The following is a 21,052-nucleotide window of genomic DNA, read 5'->3' on the forward strand; positions in this document are numbered from 1 at the left end:
GTTTTCCTGAGAACTTGGAATGAAGGTCCTTTACAGCTTGTTCCTTTGAACACATTAGCTATCAACTAGGAGGAGAGAGAAAAAGCTCACCAGCTTATTTATTTATTTAAGGGGTCAATTCTGAATTAAAAACATGCTTATGAGGTACCACTACACAAAGTTAGGTCTAACTTTCATTTTACAGGCATTAAGTTAGGACAAGGCATTTTGGGGTTTTTTTGTTCTTTTCTTTTTTCCTCTGTAAACATGTTTTCCACTATCGAAGGAAAAGTTTTTTGTGTAGAAAGAAAACATAAAAGAAAACACCTGTTTGGCTTGCAGGAGTTGGCCAGGGAAGCTGTTTTCCTGACAGGCCAAAAGCGACCAGCACAGGGCCCCTTTAAAAAAAAAGTCAGGTTTTTTTTTTTTTCTCTATTTCATGTGAGCATTGGCAGAAACTCTGACAAGCAGTTCTTCATATTTTATTATGTTCTTGTCTGGCAGAATCTCTGTCAGGCAAAAACCTTGTCAGCGGAAAACCTGTCGTAGGATCAGAGGAGACAAAAACAGGTGTCACAGAGGCAGTCAAAACTGAAGGAAAAAAAAGATTAGGCTAAAGAGAGAAAGGCAGACAATTACATTAATGCCATTGCTTTTATCTTATAGATGTGTGTTATTATCTCGGGGTGCTGAGTGCGCAATTGCCTCAAAGAAAAGTAGACAGGAGACAAGGGGAAACTTGATAGTTATTAACTGAAGAGGCAGTGTGTCAAAGCTGGATGGGGTTCAAAGTTTTGCAAAGGGATAAAAAAAATTGCAGACAGCAAGCAACGTCTGTGAACAAACTGTGGTTCTGCTTTCGGCTACATAAACCTAGTAGCAGTCTAAATGTTTCAACTTGGAATCAGATCATAGACAGAAAAATTAATGAAAGTTTTTATTCAGACTTTTTTTAATAACATTTATTTTGTGTACATGCAACTGAAGTGCTGGGTTGTTTTTTTTTTTTTTTTTGATCTGTTACAAAAATGTTGTTAGAGCATGAGGCATGGTGAGGCATGAAGACATTTATCAGTTTAGTTGCTGTGTTGTTTGGGTTTGAAACACCTATTATCAACACACATTTAATTTTAAAATGCTATTAAGAATTCTTTTACTAAGTGTGAACATCTGTACATGCAAGCTGTAAATTAGAAGATCACATATGTGTCCCTGTCAGAGACTAAATGCATTTGGCAAATGGTTTCCATTATTAGCTTTTAAATACAGTAAAAGGCAGAAGGAAAGGTTGGTTTTGCCTATGAATCAGAATATGCTGTACTTACTCTCCTTTCATGATTTTTTGAAATCCACAGTTTCTTAGTGCACATTTTTATCTGGATTAACTTGTGAAAGGGATGAAGACAGAAGTGAAATGGAGATCACCAAAGGATGCCATGTTGTAGCTGGAATTTATACCTAGACTGATTCAGGATGTTCACCCACCCATGTAAATGTTAATGTGCCATGCTCTCTTCGCTTGTGCCAGGGTTGAATGGGATAATTTCCTACACCATGAAAATATTTGAGCCATTCAGTAGACACTGGCAAGTTTTCTTGTCCTTAGTCACCTTCTAAGCATGATATTTTTGGGGAGCAATTTTTTCCACCTACAAAATGCACCATATTACACCATGTTACAGGTGGTATTAAATCTGCATCCTGAGGGAGGCTATCTTAGACCACCACTTATGACTGCAGCAGTTTGCCTGTCCCTCCAGCATTTTAGTCTTTCATAAGCTACCTTCTGTTCTTGGAAGGATTTGTTACTTCTTGTTCTGTGGTTGATGGAAAAGAAGAAAATCTTGAACTCTGAAAAATGTAAAGCTGTTCATGTTCACTCCTAAAATCAACAGCAAACTACAGTGCTCCACACTGCTCCACACTGCCATTAATAATACTGTCTCTGTTTTACCATACTCAACATGCTGTTGTTGCAATGGTGTTATGGAATCTTCTTATTTAATCTGTCTGCCGATTTCAGTTCCTCTTGCTGCAGAAAGTGGCCCAGTTATTTAGATATAAAAAAAGTCTGGAGAGCTCTCTGTTATTGTCTGGACACAGACTACATAAAATGTCCTTTTTATTTTCCTATTAACCCCTGAACAAATCTAGTAAACTGGAAAGATGATGATGTTTGTAAAATTCTGAATTGTCATGTATATATCTGTATGCACCCCAACTGTATCCCTCTTTGGTAATTTAGAGAACTGGCTAGAGAGCATGCAAGAAAATCAAGAGTGGGACTATGGCAGAGCCCAAATTTAAAATGGAAATGAAATGAGACCCATAATGATCTGTACATTGCAACTTACTAGCTCGTCTCTGTGATGATCTGAGATACACGGCCAGGCAAATCAGCTGAGAGAGAGAGTTTCACTAGACTTTTTCATCCCTCTCTCCTAAATATCTATTTAGGATCAGGAAATTAGCAAGAGGTATGTGTATTTACAACTCCAATTGCATTAAAACTAGGATATTTAAAATTCTTTTACGTTCAGTAAAGGCAAAATGTCATGCGTTTTTTTAGCTATTCAAAAAGCAGTATGAGACCTCTAAATTACAGAATTCATCACTGCATACTTCTATTTCTTTTGCTTAACAAAATGGAATCCACACAGAAGCATGGCTTTTAGTTTGGTTGGCCTTGTCCACTGCACGTTGGGAAGGAATGGGTCTAAGGTCAATGAGTAAATTTGCATAGCTGAGCCTATGAACTGGCCACAGTATAGATGAAAGATTTTGTCTTTATTTTCTGTCTTTTGATAAATTGATCAAGTATTTGAGCCTTATTTCAATGTATCTTTGTACTTAATTTCCTTCGAATTACACAGGGTCCCAAAACTCTAGTAAAATATAACTGGTGAAGTAGTTTTCCCCTCCCTGTTTTACCACATTTAAAAAAAAAAACGCAAACAAACAAACCACAAATGGAACATAGAAGTTCCTTCATTGATTTGTTACAAATAGGTCCAAAGTTTTTTGCTGGAATTTTGCATAGTAAGAATATTGCAGACTGTAATGTAAAGACTAACATTGTGTCAATTTTAAAGTTCTCTTTACAATTCAGATTATACTGAGCAGACTCTCTGTAAAATCTGGAGGATTTTGTTACTGTTCAAAAAGGTAAAGAGTGGATAAGCCAACATGGGGAGGTTCAGGATTGACATTAGGAAGCATTTCTTTACTGAGAGGGTGGTCAAACACTGGAACAGGCTCCCTAGAGAGGTGGTTGACGCACCAGGGCTGTTGGTGTTCAAGAAGCATTTTCACAGTGCCCTCCATAAAATGCTTTAGCTTTTGTTTAGCCCTGGAGTGGTCTGGCAGTTGGACTAGATGATCATTGTAGGTCCCTCCCAACTGAAATATTCTAAATTATCTAAATGATTGTGGTGTGTACTTGCTTGATACTTCAGAGTTAGGTAAGAAAAACAGTACTGAAAGGTTCCTAATTTCTACACTAATTACCTAATAATTTTTGCCCCCCCCCCCCCCCCCCCTTTTAATAGTTAAAATTTCTGAAACAAGTACTTGAAATTTAGAATTCACCATGGAAATATTACTGGGCTGTGTGTTATAGTAAAATACAAGGTGCTTTTTATACTGTTCCGCAAGAAAATAAATTACTCAGCAAGTATGGGATTTTAAGATTCATTAGATCGGCTCTTCCTCTATCATTGAACAGCCTTCCACTCACACTGAGATAAAGAATATCAGACTGTTGGGGCAGTGCTAAGAATTGAACTGGGCTGTTTAAAAGTATCCTTCTTAATTTAAGCACCTAGCTGAACCCATGGTAGTCATGTTTTTGGAAACAGTGGTTCAGGTTACAACCAAAAAGTCACAAACATGTTAAGACTTTTCTGGGTGAACTTTTGAGCCCACTGAAGGTGTAAGAAGTATGAGTAATACCTCATGCTGCACTAGGAAGGGAATTTTAATGTGTCGTTTATGATGTTCAGTCACTGATGTCTTCTTAATCAGGACACATCTGTTTATGTCATTTTTCAGGTATGATAAAGCTCATTCTTTTATAGAGCATGTTTCATCTTGAAGTCTCCTAAGCACTGCTGCAGATACTATTGAATGAATTCACCTGTGAAACACAGCATTGTTCATTAGTATATAGAAAGTGAACCAATAGTTTGGAACAGAAAATGGTGAGCAATGCTTTATCCACATGAAATTAGATGGGCAGTTCAGGACAGCAGAATACAACTATCTACTGTGATATTTAGCAAGAAGGATAAATTGATACTGTTGTCCTTATGGAAAAACCAACAATGAGACTTAGGTCCTTTTCTTATCTCTTATGTGAAAGAGTATGTGTCCAACAACATGAATGGACTCTTGAATCCACCTAGAACATCAGCATTAGTTCACTAATGATACCAGAGGAGAAATCAGAAGCACTACAGAAAGCAACTTCTGTCAACTATTTCCTTAGCAATCTCTTTTAAAGAAACAAGATATTTCTTATAAATTACAAATTATAGTGAAAAGTTTCATTCTTCTATCAAGTACAAGGGGTTTCAGTAGTCAATGGTCTGTAAGAATTTCTGATGCTTACCATACTATTATTTCTCATATGAGTGCAAGTGCATTTCCTTTCTCTTCGTGTATAACTTCTTTTCTTTTTTTTTTTTTTGGTCTGTAGCATGAGGTCTGTCTTTAGTTTGAAAATGTTCTTACACACCCATGCAAAAATACATGCTTTGTTGTGATATAAATTACACATTTCAGTGCATATCCTGACCTGTACTTCAAAAGGATAAAGTGCACTTCTTATTTGTTTATGACATAATGTGCAGAATAAGGCCACAAATCAAAATTGGAGATAATTCCAGTGTCACTTGGAATGTTAATCCAACACTGGACTAATTCATTGTGTGTGTGTGTGTTTTGAGAAGTGGGTGTCTATAGATAATATTGCTTGAAAAAAAAATGTTGCGGATAACTGGAATAGTACAGGGTATCTTGTAAAAACTTGTGTTTGCTGGTCAAACAGTGTGCATAGTAATTTAAAAGGACCTTTTCTATTTCTTCTTTCACTTCTATGCCATCTCAGCCTTTCCAAAGCTACTCTCCTTAGAGTGATCACATCACATGAAGTGGGTAAATGTCCACAGAGTTTTTATAATCCACCCAATAGCCTTTAGATAAAGATGTCTTACAGTCATTCTGACTTGGGCCAAAGTAGAATCATGACCTTAAAATCTTCAGCAAGCCAAGTCTCCTTTAGTTGGAAGAACTTGCTTTTCCTCACTGCAGGCATAGGGTTTACTGTTAAGTAAAGAGAAGCAAAAACAAGTATTAAGATATATTAGAAATACAGTATGATGCAGTGATTAAAAAGCATTGAGTGTACAGAAAATATTTAGTCAGGTCTTGACTCTGGTCTGAATTTGGAGAAGCCAGTTAACCTCTTTGGACCTTATTCTCATTCTGTAAGACTGAAGGTGGAAAGCTCAAGGTGATCCACATCTGCTTAATTATTTTGATCATCTTGTAGAAGGTGTTAGATCTTTTAACCCTAATATTAGCCACAGCATTCTTATTGCCAGTAGTAGTAGTATTTTCTAAAAAAAAAAAAAAAAATTAATAATTTACTTTATTTTACTCCTTCCAAATGCTTTCCCTGCCCTCCAGGTACACATATCAGCACACATACAGCACAGCCTGCACAGTAACAAAATCAATTTTCTAGGCTTTTGTAGCTGAGTACTTCAATGACACATCTGTTACAGTCATAGCAAAATAACCATGTTACAAAAATATCATACATAAATGGGGCAAAAAAAAAAAAAGTAGGAAAGTATTTGACTTGTTTAAGCTTCAGTCAAATCCCATTCATTAGACCTTGTAAATAAATCAGTCCCACATCATGAAGCCTATATAGCCAAAGTACTTTGGAAGAGCTTTTGGAAGAAAAATCCCACCCTTCACATTCTGCAGTATAAATGTCCTGCAGTGAGACATAGGACTGCAGTCCCTAGGCTTGCCAATTCCTTATCTTTTTTGAATGTTAAATTAATATTTAAAGCTATTTATTCAAAGTTGACTTAACCACTAGAATAGGAAAGATCAGACAAATCAGTTGCAAGAAATGAAGTATGAGGAAACCAGAACTCTTTGACAAAGTATTCCTTGGAGTAAACGTGTTGAATGAAGCCAGCGAGTAAATGATAAGGGCCTTTGCGCTCTGGATATAAGAAAGCAATTTATCAAGAGTACATGAACTCTCCAGTGACCAGAAGCTAAGAAGAAACCAAAGTACAGGAGAAGAAGTCCCTATAAAATTATTTTAAATGCTCAGAAAGTTTTGTTTAAAAAAAAACAGTGAGAAGCTGAGGTGCTGCAACATCATCCATAAAGTGGAAAGAAAATTAAATGTAAACATTGATACTCCATGATGTCATATGCAATTCCATCATATTTAACTTCACAAGGGGATAACAATTACCTTCATCCTGCAAACCTCCCCTCCCCTCATCTTGAAATTATTCACATCACAGTGAATAACATGAAATTCACACAGAAGGGTAAAACAAACTAGTCAGCTCATGTAGTAGTGAATTCATGATAGAATTTATGGTAAATCAGGGGACTAATTTTTAACCTGTTTAAAGGCCAGGGTTCAGGGTGTATCTGTTTTCTTTTTTTCCCCTAGAGATTAAGTGTCAAACCTTTACCTGTCCCAATCAATTCTGCATGGCTTCAGTCTTGGTCATCAATTAATCATAAATTTTCTGTAATTTCTTTTGAACTTACGAGTATTGTAGTCTCTGGGGCTCAGCTCAGCACCCTTCTACTGTAGGAATTAAAGTTAATAGTGACGCTTGGAAACTAGGCCTGTTTTGGACTGCATCTGTGAAAAAGAATTGTTCAGTGATGAGTAGCGACCCTCAGAGGTCTGTATTGGGATCAGTGCTGCTTATTGTCTTGATCAGTGACATAGACAGTGGGACTGAGTGCATCCTGAGCAAATTTGCAGATGACACTAAGTTGAGTGGTGCAGCTGACAAGCCAGAGGGACCTGGACAAGCTCAAGAAGCAGGGCCCTGTGAACCTCATGAGGTTCAACAAGGCCAAGAGCAAGGTCCTGCACCTGGGTCAGGGCAACCCCCGTTATCAATACAGGCAGGGGGATGAATGGATTGAGAGCAGCCCTGCTGAGAAGGACTTGGGCATACTGGTGGATGAAAAGCTGGACATGAACTGGCAATCTGTGCTCACAGCACAGAAAGCCAGCCATATCCTGGGCTGCACCAAAAGCAGCGTGGCCAGCAAGTCGAGGGAGGTGATTCTGCCTCTCTACTCTGCTGAGATCCCACCTTGAGTACTGCATCCATCTCTGGTGCCCTCAGTACAAGATAGACATGGACCTGTTGGAGCAGGTCCAGAGGAGGGCAACAAAAATGATCAGAGGGCTGGAGCACCTCTCCTGTGAGGACAGGCTGAGAGAGTTGGAGTTTTTCAGCCTGGAGAAGAGAAGGCTCTGGGAAGACTTTATTGTGGCCTTTCAGTACTTAAAGGAGGCTCATAAGAAAGATGGAGACAGACTTTTTAGTAGGGCCTGTTGCAATAGGACAAAGGGTAATGGTTTAAAACTAAAAGAGGGCAGATTTAGACTAGATATAAGGAAGAAATTTTTTACAAGGAGGATGGTGAAACACTGGCGCAGGTTGCCCAGAGAGGTGGTAAGATGCCCCATCCCTGGCGACGTTCAAGGTCAGTTTGGACGGGGCTCTGAGCAACCTGATCTAGTTGAAGATGTCCCTGCTCACTGCTCGGGGGGTTGGACTAGATGACCTTTAAAGGTCCCTTCCAATCCAAATGATTCTGTGATTCCAGGTGATGTTTCTCTGAAAAATAAGTGTATCTGCCAAACTGAATGTGTTTAGATAATTCTTTGGGATTATTTTCTTGTCTTTCCTTTAGCTCTTCTCTTATCCTTAACTCCTTTTCTTTCAGCCTTGGACAAGCTTAGTACTCAGCACCTCTACCACCCAACCCAAGTGGAGATTGTGCAGTCCAATGTTGTGTTTGACATCAGCAGCCTGATGCTCTATGGTACTCAGGCTGTGCCTGTGAGGCTGAAGATACTACTTGACCGACTCTTCAGTGTACTGAAGCAAGAGGAGGTGTTGCATATTCTACACGGTTTAGGCTGGACACTTCGAGACTACGTTCGAGGCTACATCCTTCAGGTAGGAAATAATATAAAGCATGTTTCCAAACTCAGTTAACTGATTATTTATTTTTTTTTTGTACCGACATAGTGACTGTGCACCCAAAGATGTAGAACAATATGAAGTAAATTTAGTGGGTCATGTTGAAGACTAATAATGGTGTTGGCAAAATAAAATACTGAATTTTTCCTAAGCTAAAAAAATGCAGGTTCCTTCGTACCATAGTATTTATTTGTCCTTGCTTACGCTTATTGTAGGAAATACCTTAAATACTGCAAATACTGAGGTTAGCTAGCTGCAAGCCTGATTTGGTCATCAAAGGCAATTGACAAGTTTTCAAGGGCTACTGTTTGACTTAAGAAACTAAGATCCAAGTCAGCAGCTCCTTCATCTTTTCTTTCCTTCTTTAGCAAGGTATCTAATAAGAGGTAGATGAAATGGGGGTTGTGACCATGGTTCTGTTGGGCAGTATCCTTACAGTGTAACGTATAAACAGGAAAATCTTTTTATGAGTTCATTTTAAGAAGTTAGCTTTAAATAAAGTGTTACATGCAGGTTGGTTAAGATAAGATAAGCAAACAAAACATAAAATAAGCAAATTAAAAAGCGGACAGACTTGCTTTATGAGTATGGTCATGAATATGTATGGTTGCTTATCTGAAGAATTTCATCATCTGCTGGGTTCCAAAGTGAATTATTACATTTTATAAGACTATTTCTGATTGAGAATCTAATACTACATGCTTCTGAGTTCTCTTAATTGCTCCTGACTTTATGGGAGCTCTGCGTCATCGAGAAGTCATCCAGTTATTGAGGCAGACAAACCTCAAAAACTTTGAAAATTCTATTTTCTGATTTATTTCTTTACTTTCTTAGGCAATGATAGCATGCTTGGCTCTACACAGAAAATATGGGGATCTTTCCTCCTGCTCTGAGGAATTCTGACTGTATTTTTTAATTCCTTTTCAATTTCCTGGCCTTTGTGTTGAAGAAGTAAATTATCCTTACATGATTCTATGGAAACCTTCATATTCTTTGTTCTTAAATATTTTCTTAAATGCTCTGTACACAGATTTTCACAGAAGAGTGTTCTGAATTGTAGAACAGTCCTAGAGAAAGAGTAATAAAAAGGCTATTACTTTAATAATGAGATCCTGTTATTCTTATTAGGATATATATACAGAATGAAGCTCTTTAGTTGTTTTAGTATTCTCTCAGGCAACTGTTTCATAAAAGCTAAACGTTACACAAGTTCAAATACAGTAGAATTCATGTTTTCCATCACCAGTCTAAAACTTACATGTAAGTATATACCCATGATATTTATACAGTAGATATCTATAGATGTTTGTATGATATATATGGAAGGATATATATCTATAGATATTAGAAATTATATATAATTTAGATAGATATCTATAGAGATACATACTGTGAAAGCATTATGTGCTTCATGCATCATTTTAGATTCCTGAATTCTGAATGCTACTGATCAAGAGGGCTGAAGAAATATGATTTGCACAGGAAAACACATAAAAAAATGCATCCTTTCTAAGATACAACATTAGAAAATTGCTGTTTACTAAATGCGATTATTAGTTAGGCGTAATATATTGCAAGCGTAGAATGCAATTCAGTGTCACTTATAGACAAGAAGACTGACTGAAATCAGTAGTTTTCTGGTTTTAAAGGCCATAGAATCAGGCTCATATTGATTCTGGTTTAATTCTGTTGTAATGGTCTTAATATATGCAAGAATGGCTTGTAATATAATTACATAGAGGTTTATACAGAGTGAGATTGTGACCTATGCTTCTGAGTGGTGTCAAGGCCTATAATACACCATTAGGTCAGAGTTCAGTTTACCTGGCTAAAACTCAATCACAGTGTAGCCCTCAAGGCATGAATTTTACCATTACTACATTCAACAACAGCATATTGAATATTATGTCAGTTAAAGGAGAACAATTATCAGGGGCAGCTGTTGCGCTCTTGCCACATATTGACTTGGTTAGTGCTTGGCTGTGGATTGTTTTAGTGGGTGAATGAAGCCCTATGATAAGTGTAGTTGAGCCTGACTGTTAGTTTAGCTCTTTAATTTCAAAGAATCGCACACTGGTGGAGGTTGGAAGGGAGGTCATTTTGCCCAACCCCACTGCCCAAGCAGGGCCATCTAGAGGTGGTTGCCCAGGACCGTGTCCAGACAGCTTTTGAATGGCTCCAAGGATGGAGGCTCCACAGCCTCTCTGGGCAAAATCTGCATTTTGTTTCCATTAAAGCTAGGAAGCTCAGTATACAGTAGAAAAGGGAAACTGCTTAGTAAAACATTTATGAAGAGAAATCTTAGAAAAATTAATCCAATCTATGATAATAAAAAAATCTTCTTTAAAAAGTAACTCTATTGCAGCTGTCTGATAAAAAAGAGGAAAGCAGCACGTAGGGAAATTTGAAAGGAAATCTATTGTAACACTAGCACAGTAAAGTGCGTACAGATGAGAACTACAAGTAATGTCTTCTTCAAGCAAAAGGTGTTGTTCCGTGAAGCTTGTCATGATAGAATTGGAACTCTTCATAGAATTGTTTGAGGCTTTGAAACTCGCCTTTACACACAAAAAGCTTCCAATGAAATGGCATGAAACTCCTATAGCAGAACCAAAAAATATCAAGTACCAAAAGAAATCACCCAGAATATGACAGAGCTATGGGGTTGTTGGTAGACTGTCATGCAGTGAATTCAGCATCTGACTCTCAGTCTAGAAGTATAGTCCTCTTCAACTTGTCTGTGCAAACCTGTCTAAGTTATAACCTAGTCCAGTTGATGCTGGTAAATTTACCATACATTCATACATACTCCTTGTACATCAAATAGACAATTACGTATCTTTAGGAAAAGGTTTAAATTTGCTATAATGCTGTAGTTAGAGAAGCATAAACCAATAAACTAGCTTATTTGTCTCTAATAATAATATTTTAAACTTGTAACTTGATGAAATTTTGAATATTGCTGTTTGGTGAGAAAAAAAAAAAAGGAGGGTTAGTAGCTTTGGGAACACTTGCTCAGAAATACAGAACTTACTTGGAACAGGCAGACTCTGTATCCTAAGTCTTTTTTGCAAGGACTAAGAGAAGTAACAGAATAGGGAAAGGGAATGGTTGTGACAGATACCAGAATACTTAATCCTTGTTCAAGTTTTGGTTTTCACCAATTAACCACAGTGCAATAGATTTGTAAAGCTGGTACAAAATTGGAGTTTCATGCCTTGGGAAGGTCTAAGACATCTATCTGTGCTGAAATGTCTCCTGAATTCCATTTTCCCTAAATGGAGTTTTTTTGGAGGAGGGAAAAAAAAAAAAACCAAACCAAAAAAATCTTATGGTAGATGTATCCACTCAAAATCAATTATTTTAGTATTGCCAGGTATTTTCTTTTCTGTTCAAGATCCATAAAGAAACTCTCTTTCCCATGAAAAAAGAAAATACTTTTTCTCAGTAACTTTTGAGAAAAACATCCCCGTTTGCTCCACTCTAGAAACAAGAGGAAACCAGTGCCTCTCTCTAGTTGTGTATTAGTGCTGCAAGGTGGGTGGGATTATTTGTAATACCCTCATTTTGACTAATAATGTTTCTCAATATCAAATTAAAAAGCAGCGGGCAGAGAAAAATGTAGCATTTATTGCTTCATTCAGTGGATGCATTAATGGAGCACAGGAAACGAAGGAACCCTGAAGCCAGCGGAGGTAATGTGATACACTGCCTTTCACATTTGGGCACAGTCACAACATTGCCAGTAACGGCTGAAAGGCATTAAGACCTGGCAAGCTTTCCCTGGCCTCCGTGCAAATAAACCCAGTTTCTGATGAATAGATACCTATCTCTGAAATGTCAGTGAGTGACAATTTGGTCAGCAGTCTCATCAGCTTGCTCACAGGATTAATGTTTTGGAGGAGGAGTTGTTCTGCCATCTGTAGAAGTGATCCTCAAAAAAACCTTCCTGCAAAGGGAGACTTTCTGGACTGTGTCCGATCCATGGGTATCCAGAGCGCTTCAGTTTCTAGGCTTGTTTATCTGGTACCTGTCTCAAGGAACTGAGTTACTGTTTTTGTTGTGGAGCTGTCAGTGAGCCTGTAGGTTTTCTCTTTGGGAACAGCCAACACAACAATGTCTTTACATGATGGGAAATTATTCTGTCAACAACAGTAGCTGGTTTAGGGCAGATTCTGCACCTGCTGCTCAAAGAGATGTGATTAGTGTCTCTGTTGATTTGGGTGAAGTTACTTTTGCTGTAAAGAACAGCTCAACTGTGAGTAAGCCTCCAGCCCTGGTTTGGTTCCAGCTGAGCTGAGTGAAGAGGTAACTTTGCCAGCTGTTCCCCTCTGCTCCACCACTGGAGAATACTTTCCCCCACCCATTTGCTAGTGTAACTACATGTGTAATCGCTCCCTAGCCAGGTTCTCTATAAACAAGCCAGGTTAGAAAAATCCTCCTGCTAAACATGTGCGAGTCAACTCTGATTATTTTGAGAGGCAAGGACTGGAGAACAATTATGCCACCAGCAGTGAACATCTGGGACACTCAGTTTTTGCACTGGTCCAGCTGCAGATGACAGGACATGTGACCACAACTTAGAGGCCATAAACTGACTCTTTGCAAATAATGATTCAGTGTTTTGAGTAACAGCTCAACACTTTTTCAACTGTTTTGTGATCAAATAGTGGTATTCCCTTAGTGTAAAAGAGGAAAATAAATATTATCTTTACAGTACAAAGAGGGAAGCAGAGGCACAGAACAGAACATTGGCAGAATCAGGAAAAGAGGCTAGACCTAGGATTCCCGTTCTTACCAATGTTCTCTTGAAAAAAGTGGATTATAGTCACCAGCTTGTAGGCAACGTCTTGGCTGCCAGACTCTCTGGTGCCACTCACAGCTATGAGAAGTTAAAAGAAAAGAGTCCCCAAACCCCAAAATCAAAACTAAAGCCAACTGGAAAAGTATGGGTATTTTCTTGGCCCACAAGGTGACTCACTTAAAAAGTTCCTGCACTGGACAGTGCATGGGGAATCGGTAATCCTAAATGAAGGTCTTTTCCATAGCAGTGTTAATGCTGAAAACTGATGAAATTCAAAATTATTAGATATCGTTTTCTGCTTTGGGATGAGGAGAAATGAGAGTATGATGCGTTTCCTGCCTCTGTGGTTTCACTGTCAAGACTGCTAATTTCAAAAGTAAGAAAAATACCTCTGAAATTAATGACATCCTCTGCCACTGCTGACTTGGGCTTGAGTGTATCTTTGCCCTCCCTACTTTATGAATTTAGTTAACTCTTTAGATGATGACCAGGATGGACTGTGGTTTATTCTCCCATTGCTGTGTTGATTCTGTAAGGCTAAAACAACTGTTGAGCAAGAACAACTGTTTCGGTCACTGAAGTCAGCTAAAAGTAAACTCTCAGAAGAGGGGGGAAGTTTGGACATTTTTTCAAAAGACAACATCCCATTAACTAAAACAAACTCATTCAAATTGTGAAATACATACTGCAGGTTAAATAAGTCTGTTCTGAGTTTTTAAAAGAAAAATTGGTTATACACATAGTCAAATTACATACTTATATATATTGATGTTATATTTGACTGAGAGTTTCTCAAATTTTTGTAAGACATGGTTGCTTTTGGTGGAACTGATTGTTTTCTTTTGCTGTCCTTGTTTACCACAACTAGATTGTTCATGCGTACCATTCTTACATCCAGATTAGATCCAGAGATCTGGGGAGAGACCAAAGAAAGAAATTTGAGCATCTTTAATAATACTGTTCTTAATTTCTTTTCTGTTCTTTCTCTGAGTAATCCCTTAGCACCTCATCCCTTCTAAGCAGGTGAAATATTAACCATATGCACAGATGGAAATTGCTTTACTGTTCTTAAAATTAAATATTGCCCACCATTGGTTCCTCTGTGGAGGATTTCAGAAAAGCATGGGTTCTGTTGCTGTCTGACCTCTTTTAGAGACTTTAGAGCCTTAGCTTTCCTGTCTGTACTCATTTGCCTCCTTTTAAGATGTCTGAACTTTTGCTACAGAGCCCAAGTGCAAAGGCTATTTAATTAAACAGCTTGGCAAACAGCTTCCATTGCTTAAACATAAGGAACATTAGAAAGAAAACAAACAAACAGCTGAAGATATCAGCTTTTCCAAGGTAGACAAGTGGTATCAGGTCATTGTAGTGATGATATCATACTTTCAGTTCAACATAGTCTGCTATCTATAATCACAAGTCATATGAAGTTTCTCTCATCTTTTTTTTTTTTTTACCAAGTGCCATCGCTTGATTTACTGTTTTTTTCTTTTGTAACAAGAACACCTTTAAAGTGGTGGTATGCTATATTATTCATGGTAAAGAAAATTAAGATAAATAGGCAAGTTATAACATGGATGGGGAAAAAAAAAAGTTTAGCCTTGCAACCCAGCAGAAGTTTGATGACAATTGCACACCATTGCTTTTGTATGTGAAAATTGTACATTTATGTAGTTGATATTGCTTCTCATTCCTCATTGGTCTGTTTGTCAGTCTCTTAATTAATACTTTGCACTTGTTTAGCTGTGACCACTGGAGGAGTTCCATGCATTTTAAGAAGCAGTCACTTACTCAGTCTTTCCATGTCTCTATGAGTATTATACCTTTTTTATGTGTAGTAAAACTAATGCAGATAAAGGTTAAGAGGTTTATCTGGTAAAGACCGTAACAAAGCCAAAGTACAACAAAAGTCTTCAACATGCAAGCTTGTATTTCCCGTAACTACCACCCACATTTAATTACTTCATACTGAAGAGAGGGTTACACTTTTACTTATCTTGTGTTTTCGCCCTTGTAATTATTGTAAACAGTCATATGTGTTCTTTTGTTCTGACATTACAACAGTGGCCCTTGGAGCGACCAAGGCTCAAAGCTGGGTAACGTTTATCCAGATTCCTACTCTGCCAGTACAGATAGGATTCAAATCTGGTTCTCTTTAGTATGTGCCCTGCCTATTTCTTGTTCTCTGTGCCTGTCTGTTCCCTCCTGTATCTCTTTCCACTCCAACTTACTTATTCTGTTGTCATTGCCTCCAATCCCCCCCCCCTTTTTTTCTTGCTGATGTTCTCTTCTTCAGCCTCACCTCAGTTTCACTGCCTCTCCTTCTCTGATTTTGCCTCTTTAACACAAAGAGATGAAAAGGATCTGTTAGATGATGTGTCCATCTCCTGAGTTTTCCATCCCTCCCAAAGCACCACTGCATGCTAATATTTGCAGCTGTGATCATCTGGAAGAGTTTCTCTTCTCCCATGTGAGTCAGTTTAGCATGACTCCCCTGCACTTCTGTGGAAAAGAGATTCTCTGCTATGCCCCTTGCTCTTTTGTATTCATCCTAGCTGTACTACGCTAGGAGTGAATGTCCTATCTCTACTCTAAACATAGGGTGGAAAAAGCTCAGATAAACCTTTAAGGACTGAAGAGGGAGATAGGAAACAGAGCACAACTGCTGAGCCAGGGGGAAGCATTGTTGTGTGTTTGAGCAAAGCAGTGCCACTTGTCCTACGGTGTGAAGTGCTTTCAGATTTCTTCTGTGTCTGCGCTAACTTGCCTAACGTCTTCCTGCTGCTTTTGATGCCATACCTCTAATAGTAACACTAGCGCTACAGGACTCTCTATCACGACTGTTAGCACTTGAACCGGGAAAGAGTAAAAATAAAGACCAAAGAGTTTGATGGCACTTCTGAATGCCACCAGGACAAGTTACGTGACAACAGATGTCTCAGTAACATGCAAAGATCATTTGAATTTCCAGAATATGTGCAGCTGGAGAGCTGTGCTATTGCTGCTCTGTGTCTGGCATCTTGCAAGGGTAATGAAGCAGAGGGCTGTATAACCCCTGGTGATCAACAGCAGTATACATGATGCTAGTTCTTAATGACTACTATGAAATAGTCAGCCTTTATAACCATAGTGTTTCACATGGCTCAGAAATGCAAAGATGGCCCTTTTAATGGCAAACATTTTTGGCTGTCAAAGAGCAAAAGGAAAAAAAAAAAAAAAGGGAGCGAGAGAGAGACTTTTGTGTAGCGGTGTTTCTCCTACCTGGAATGTGTACTGTTTACAGTACTGGGGGTGAGAAGCCGTGATCCCACTGACTGACGTAGTTTCACACAGCTGGGCACAGCTACTGGGATGCAGAGCATGGAAATGGCTGTTACTGAAGGTCCGTCAGGCATATGCCAGGACCATGTGTGCTTGCTTTTTAAAATGGAGCTGAAAATCTCTTCACCTGCCAAGGCTTGAGTTCATGGTCCTGTGTTTCTCTTGTGATAGTTGATGAAATCACAAACACCTAAAGCAGAGTGGGGGATGAAGGAGGTGGGAGGAATAGTTCACTCCCTAGGTTGTTTTAGGTGTGAGTGATGCCATCAAGCATTGCAGGAGAAATAGAGCCCTGAACTTGGGTCTTGGCAGGTAAGCCAAGGAGGAAACTATTTCCAGCTTTCTTGCTTCAGAATGTGTTTGAATTTCTATTAACCATTTATGATCACAGAAGTTTTTCTGTGAAATATGTACATATGTGTCTGTGTATGCACATACTTAAATAATCTATAAATTTTATTTATATTTATGATAGATTGTGAGTGTGAGAGTCTGTGTGTGTGTGACAAAAGTCTCCATTTTTAAGACTGATTGTCTGTGGATGAGGGGAAGGGGGAGAAGGGCTAAGAGCCTGGAAAATCACTTTTCTTGCCAACAATGCCATGTTGAAGCCTCTACCAGAACGTATCCTGCACTATGTCAAAGAAATATGACCACTGAGTTGAGGACAGGATCTTGGGGTTTCTGTCCATCTCAATTTTCTTGTAATAAATGCCGTGACCTGTTACAAAGTAAACAAAAGGGCATAAAGGTATTGATTGAAGGGAAATGTGTGTGTGCGCATGTGGAGGAGAGTGAGTTGTGCCAAGAATCCAAGGAATTAACATTATTCTTCTCACAAAATACAGCTCAGAGATTAGAACTTCTGCGTTTTATAGACTACTCTTTTCACAGAGGACCTCAGACTGCATTCAAATCGTGGTCCTGGAGGTGATAAGGTTGTGATATTAACCATTCAGCTACACATCAATGGAGATTAACTCAATTAGAGAGTATGGAGTCCAGACCATGACACTTTAATGGATTTAAGACTTTGCCCAGTTTAGACACCTCTTGCTCTGAGTTTAGGGGCGGTTTTGATTGTCTGTGTGTCAGCACTGGCTTCAGGCGCTTATGAAATTTAGGCCTGCAGACACTTAGGAATCAGGAAGGGCCACAGAGAATCAAACTTGTCATCTGTCCAGCATCAGTTGATTTACTGCTTTTCTTGAAGTCCAAGGGATCTCAAGGGAACTTTCTTTCCCTTGCAGCACTGATCTTTCAATGAGGTGCTAGTGCCTGTCCTGAGCAATAACAAGGAATAACAGTGAAGTGTGAGTGACTCTTATTAGGAGGGGTAAATGTCATTAGCACTTACTGTTGCCTTCTAGGCAGTAAGAGCACAGCATTGAATGCAGACAGACAACCCCCTTTTACTTATCAAGGTACATTTTGAATCTAATGAAGATGAACTCTTATATTTTAATTAAGAAATTTACTTTTCTTTCCTGTGCTGAAATATCTTCTATGATTTGGTTGTCATTTTGCACCATGTCCTAGAATTTTGAATACTTAACTTGAAGCCAGGAAACATGTATTATTCTACTGGCTCTAATATATTAACTTGCTGCACGAGTCCTTTGTGCTTCAGCTTGATTTCTCTCCTCCCCCACGGCTTTTACAAAATGTTCTAATCATCCCAATTAATACTTGGTTGTTGTTAATTAATGTTTATGAAGTGCTTTGAGATCCTCTAATGAAATAGAATGTGTAATTATGATTGTTCTTTAGTCAAATTCTGAAACAGCACCACCACTGGAACAGTAGTTTCAGTAAATATTCTTTTTTTTAAAATAATCTTTTTAGCAAATAGAATAGGAAGAATTTGTTTAACTTGTTTCATTTTTACCTTTTCTGGTAGGGGAAAGTATGTCAGTTTATATCCAATGTTGCTGGATTCTTCATGATGAACGTTGCCAGAATTGCACCCCAAACTCTTACATTCCTTCTGATGGGAAGGGTGTGGAAACTTGTGTTACTGACTGACAGTTGTCCCGCAGAGAAGGGAGCCACTTGTAGGACAGGTAGATTTTTAAGACTGCTGGCCCTCTATGCATCAGCTTGCTGGGTTTTATGCGTGTCTGTATAGCTTGCCTTGTGATGTGGATATGGTAATAGAGTTAACATCATTACATTTTTATCCACGCAGTCTGGATATTGGATGTCTTTAACTTGTGTCCAGGTTGACATATGGTGCTGACAAATAGAAATAAAGGAAATGAGCCTGCTCATCAGGTTGCTTGCAACTTAGCTTATGTCGCACCTGGCTTTCCATTAAAACAGAATGGCTCTCGGACTATTTTGAAATAGCTGGGACAGTGCCTGGGCAACTTACTCTGTTTAGCTAGCTCAATATATAGCTGAGTGACTGCTTGGCTTCAGAAAAGGGTAGTCACTTTAGAAGGCCAGATTATTAACATGAAGCACTTCAGGATTACTAGCCTCAAACATTTGAAGGTCATAAATTCAGATTGTGAATATTGGGGAACCGGTTTAAAAGATTAGATTTAATATAACTCATTTTTGCTTTCCGTTTTATACTGGAGAAAGTAAGGTTTATGTTTTCAAGCTGCTTCTTTCTGTTTTGAAACCTACCATGAAAAATGAAAACTTCCTTAGATAAAAACGTCAATCAGCACAAGAACTCCAGGAAGCAGGTACAGTGAAAAAAACCCACCTTGTAATATCAAGAGATTATTGGTAAAATCGGAAGAACTGGGTATTCTGCAGTAGTGTTCCTGAGTACTAAATAAAACATGCTGAGTATCTAATGTTACAATCCACAAAAATGCTTTTGTCCAACCCATCTATTTTAGAAAGAATTACATAAAATAAAATTTAATTTAATGTAAAAGAATTTAACTAGTACTAATTCAATCACTTTCCATATGTGAGCTGGTTTCCTTGGTAGGAGTATTTCAAACAGTACCACGGGATGCAAAACAGAGCTCTTCTCTCCCCTTTGTAGGCTCAAAGAGTTGTGAGGTAATGGATACAAGACTCACAACATCCATTTTCTGACACAGCTGAAGGCAGAGGGGTGTTTCTGGGAGGAAAAGGGTGAGGAATTAATAATGTCTGCAGCAGATTGCTAGCACAATTGCATTTGTGGTGAGGCTTGCAGAGAGCCTGGCTGTTGGAGAATGTAAGAAGCTGTTCTGGGACAACTGACCAGCAGAGGTGTTGTAGTCCAGAGGTGCAACAGCAGCTGCTTGTGATGTGCATACTGCCTTTGACCTGGTCACTTCGAGCCTTCGTTTGGAGGCTGTGACTTGAGGAGCCTGTGTTCCCCCAACCACATATGGCAAGCAACTTGATTTTACATGACGAGGCTAAGATGTGTCTTGCAAGAGTAAGTTTCTGATAATGCCTAATTGTATATATTCTTGGAGTCTGGTACTTGATGTGTTACGAACTGAACAGCCCTGTAGCCCCATATATATTTCAATTTGCTAATTTTGTTACTGTTATATAGCGCAGTATTATTGTATATAGTATTAATACTGTCCTTTATGGAAGGTTGTTTATTCTGGTAGTTGGAAGAGAACCTGTTCAGCTGGAATGAAGAGTTAGCTCTCTCATTGGGTCAATACAACCATTTTTCTTAGCCGTGGAAATATTGTGACATAAGTAACCAGAGCTTTGTGCTTTTCCCGGAGTCATAGAAATAATAAAAATCACTTTTTTTCCAAAGTTTTTTTTGTTTGGGTTTTGTTGGTGAGTAGTAACCCGCGGGATCAAATAGATCAATGAAAATATAGTACATTAGCATGGAACTGCTTGTTATATCAATGTTAAGATTTGTTTGGAGCAGGATAAAAATGTCAATGCAATAGAAAGTTTTATGGGCTTTGAAGCACTTGTGAGAATTTAAATGTCATAGCAGTTTGAGGTGCTCCAAAAGTGCTTCAAACTGAAAATCTGAAATGAAAGAATACATACGCTCCCATGCCTGAATAATAGCTGCAGTAACATAGTATGAATTTCCAATACTGGTCACAACAGACATTGGATGTGTGTCTGTAAGGCTTTCCCTGTTGCCAGTCTGCTTTATGTTGTACTCTGTAAGTCCCTCTCTAAGGCACTCACTTTCACTTCAGCAGAGAGTTTACTCTCAGTTCATACAAGATAATTGTACCAGAATTTCAGCAGCTACTGCACTGTACAAAAGTCCTTGGTTTTTTTCTGTCTAGCTATTCAAAGGAACAAGACTTGTATGACAATGCTTTGTATAACAATTTTCAGCTTAGTTCAAGAGATGGGAAGGAAAGCGTTGCAAGTATATGAAGTCAGTATGCTTTGTGTATGCCGCCAGGTAGTGGAGAGAGACTCTGGTATTTCCTACACTGAAGAAAAAGCAACATTCATCCCTTTTAAGGAACCAAAGAAACCATACTAGAGAGATGGGGGGAAAGAGGTTATAAAAATGCAAACCGAAAGAGTTCTCAACTTACTGGGCACTAGAGACATAAAGCCATAGGAAGCCAAGTCTAATTTGTTACCCGGAGAACTGCTCAGTCACTGTCAGAAAGTGGGTCCTGATTCAGCAAGGTGCAGAAGTACCTACCCAACTTTAAACAATTAACGTCCTTGACTTCAACAGGGATCTACTCACATGTTTAGTGTTAAGCATATG

The 21,052-nt window shown here is 38.5% G+C and overlaps 1 protein-coding gene across 1 annotated transcript in view; it reads left to right on the forward strand.

Moving 5' to 3' along the window:
• The window catches only part of BNC2 (basonuclin zinc finger protein 2), a gene marked incomplete at its 3' end in the record, with an annotated part of 331,914 nt that overhangs the window by 225,732 nt on the left and 85,130 nt on the right, over window positions 1-21,052 (forward strand). Inside the window, exon 4 of the mRNA XM_082497584.1 lies at window positions 7,993-8,228. Within this exon, the coding sequence (XP_082353710.1) occupies window positions 7,993-8,228 (236 nt within the window). The remainder of the gene's footprint in view (window positions 1-7,992; window positions 8,229-21,052) is intronic.

The sequence above is a fragment of the Vanellus vanellus genome, assembly GCF_965231255.1.
Source record: "Vanellus vanellus genome assembly, chromosome: Z".
In the NCBI taxonomy this organism is placed as follows: Eukaryota; Metazoa; Chordata; class Aves; order Charadriiformes; family Charadriidae; genus Vanellus; species Vanellus vanellus.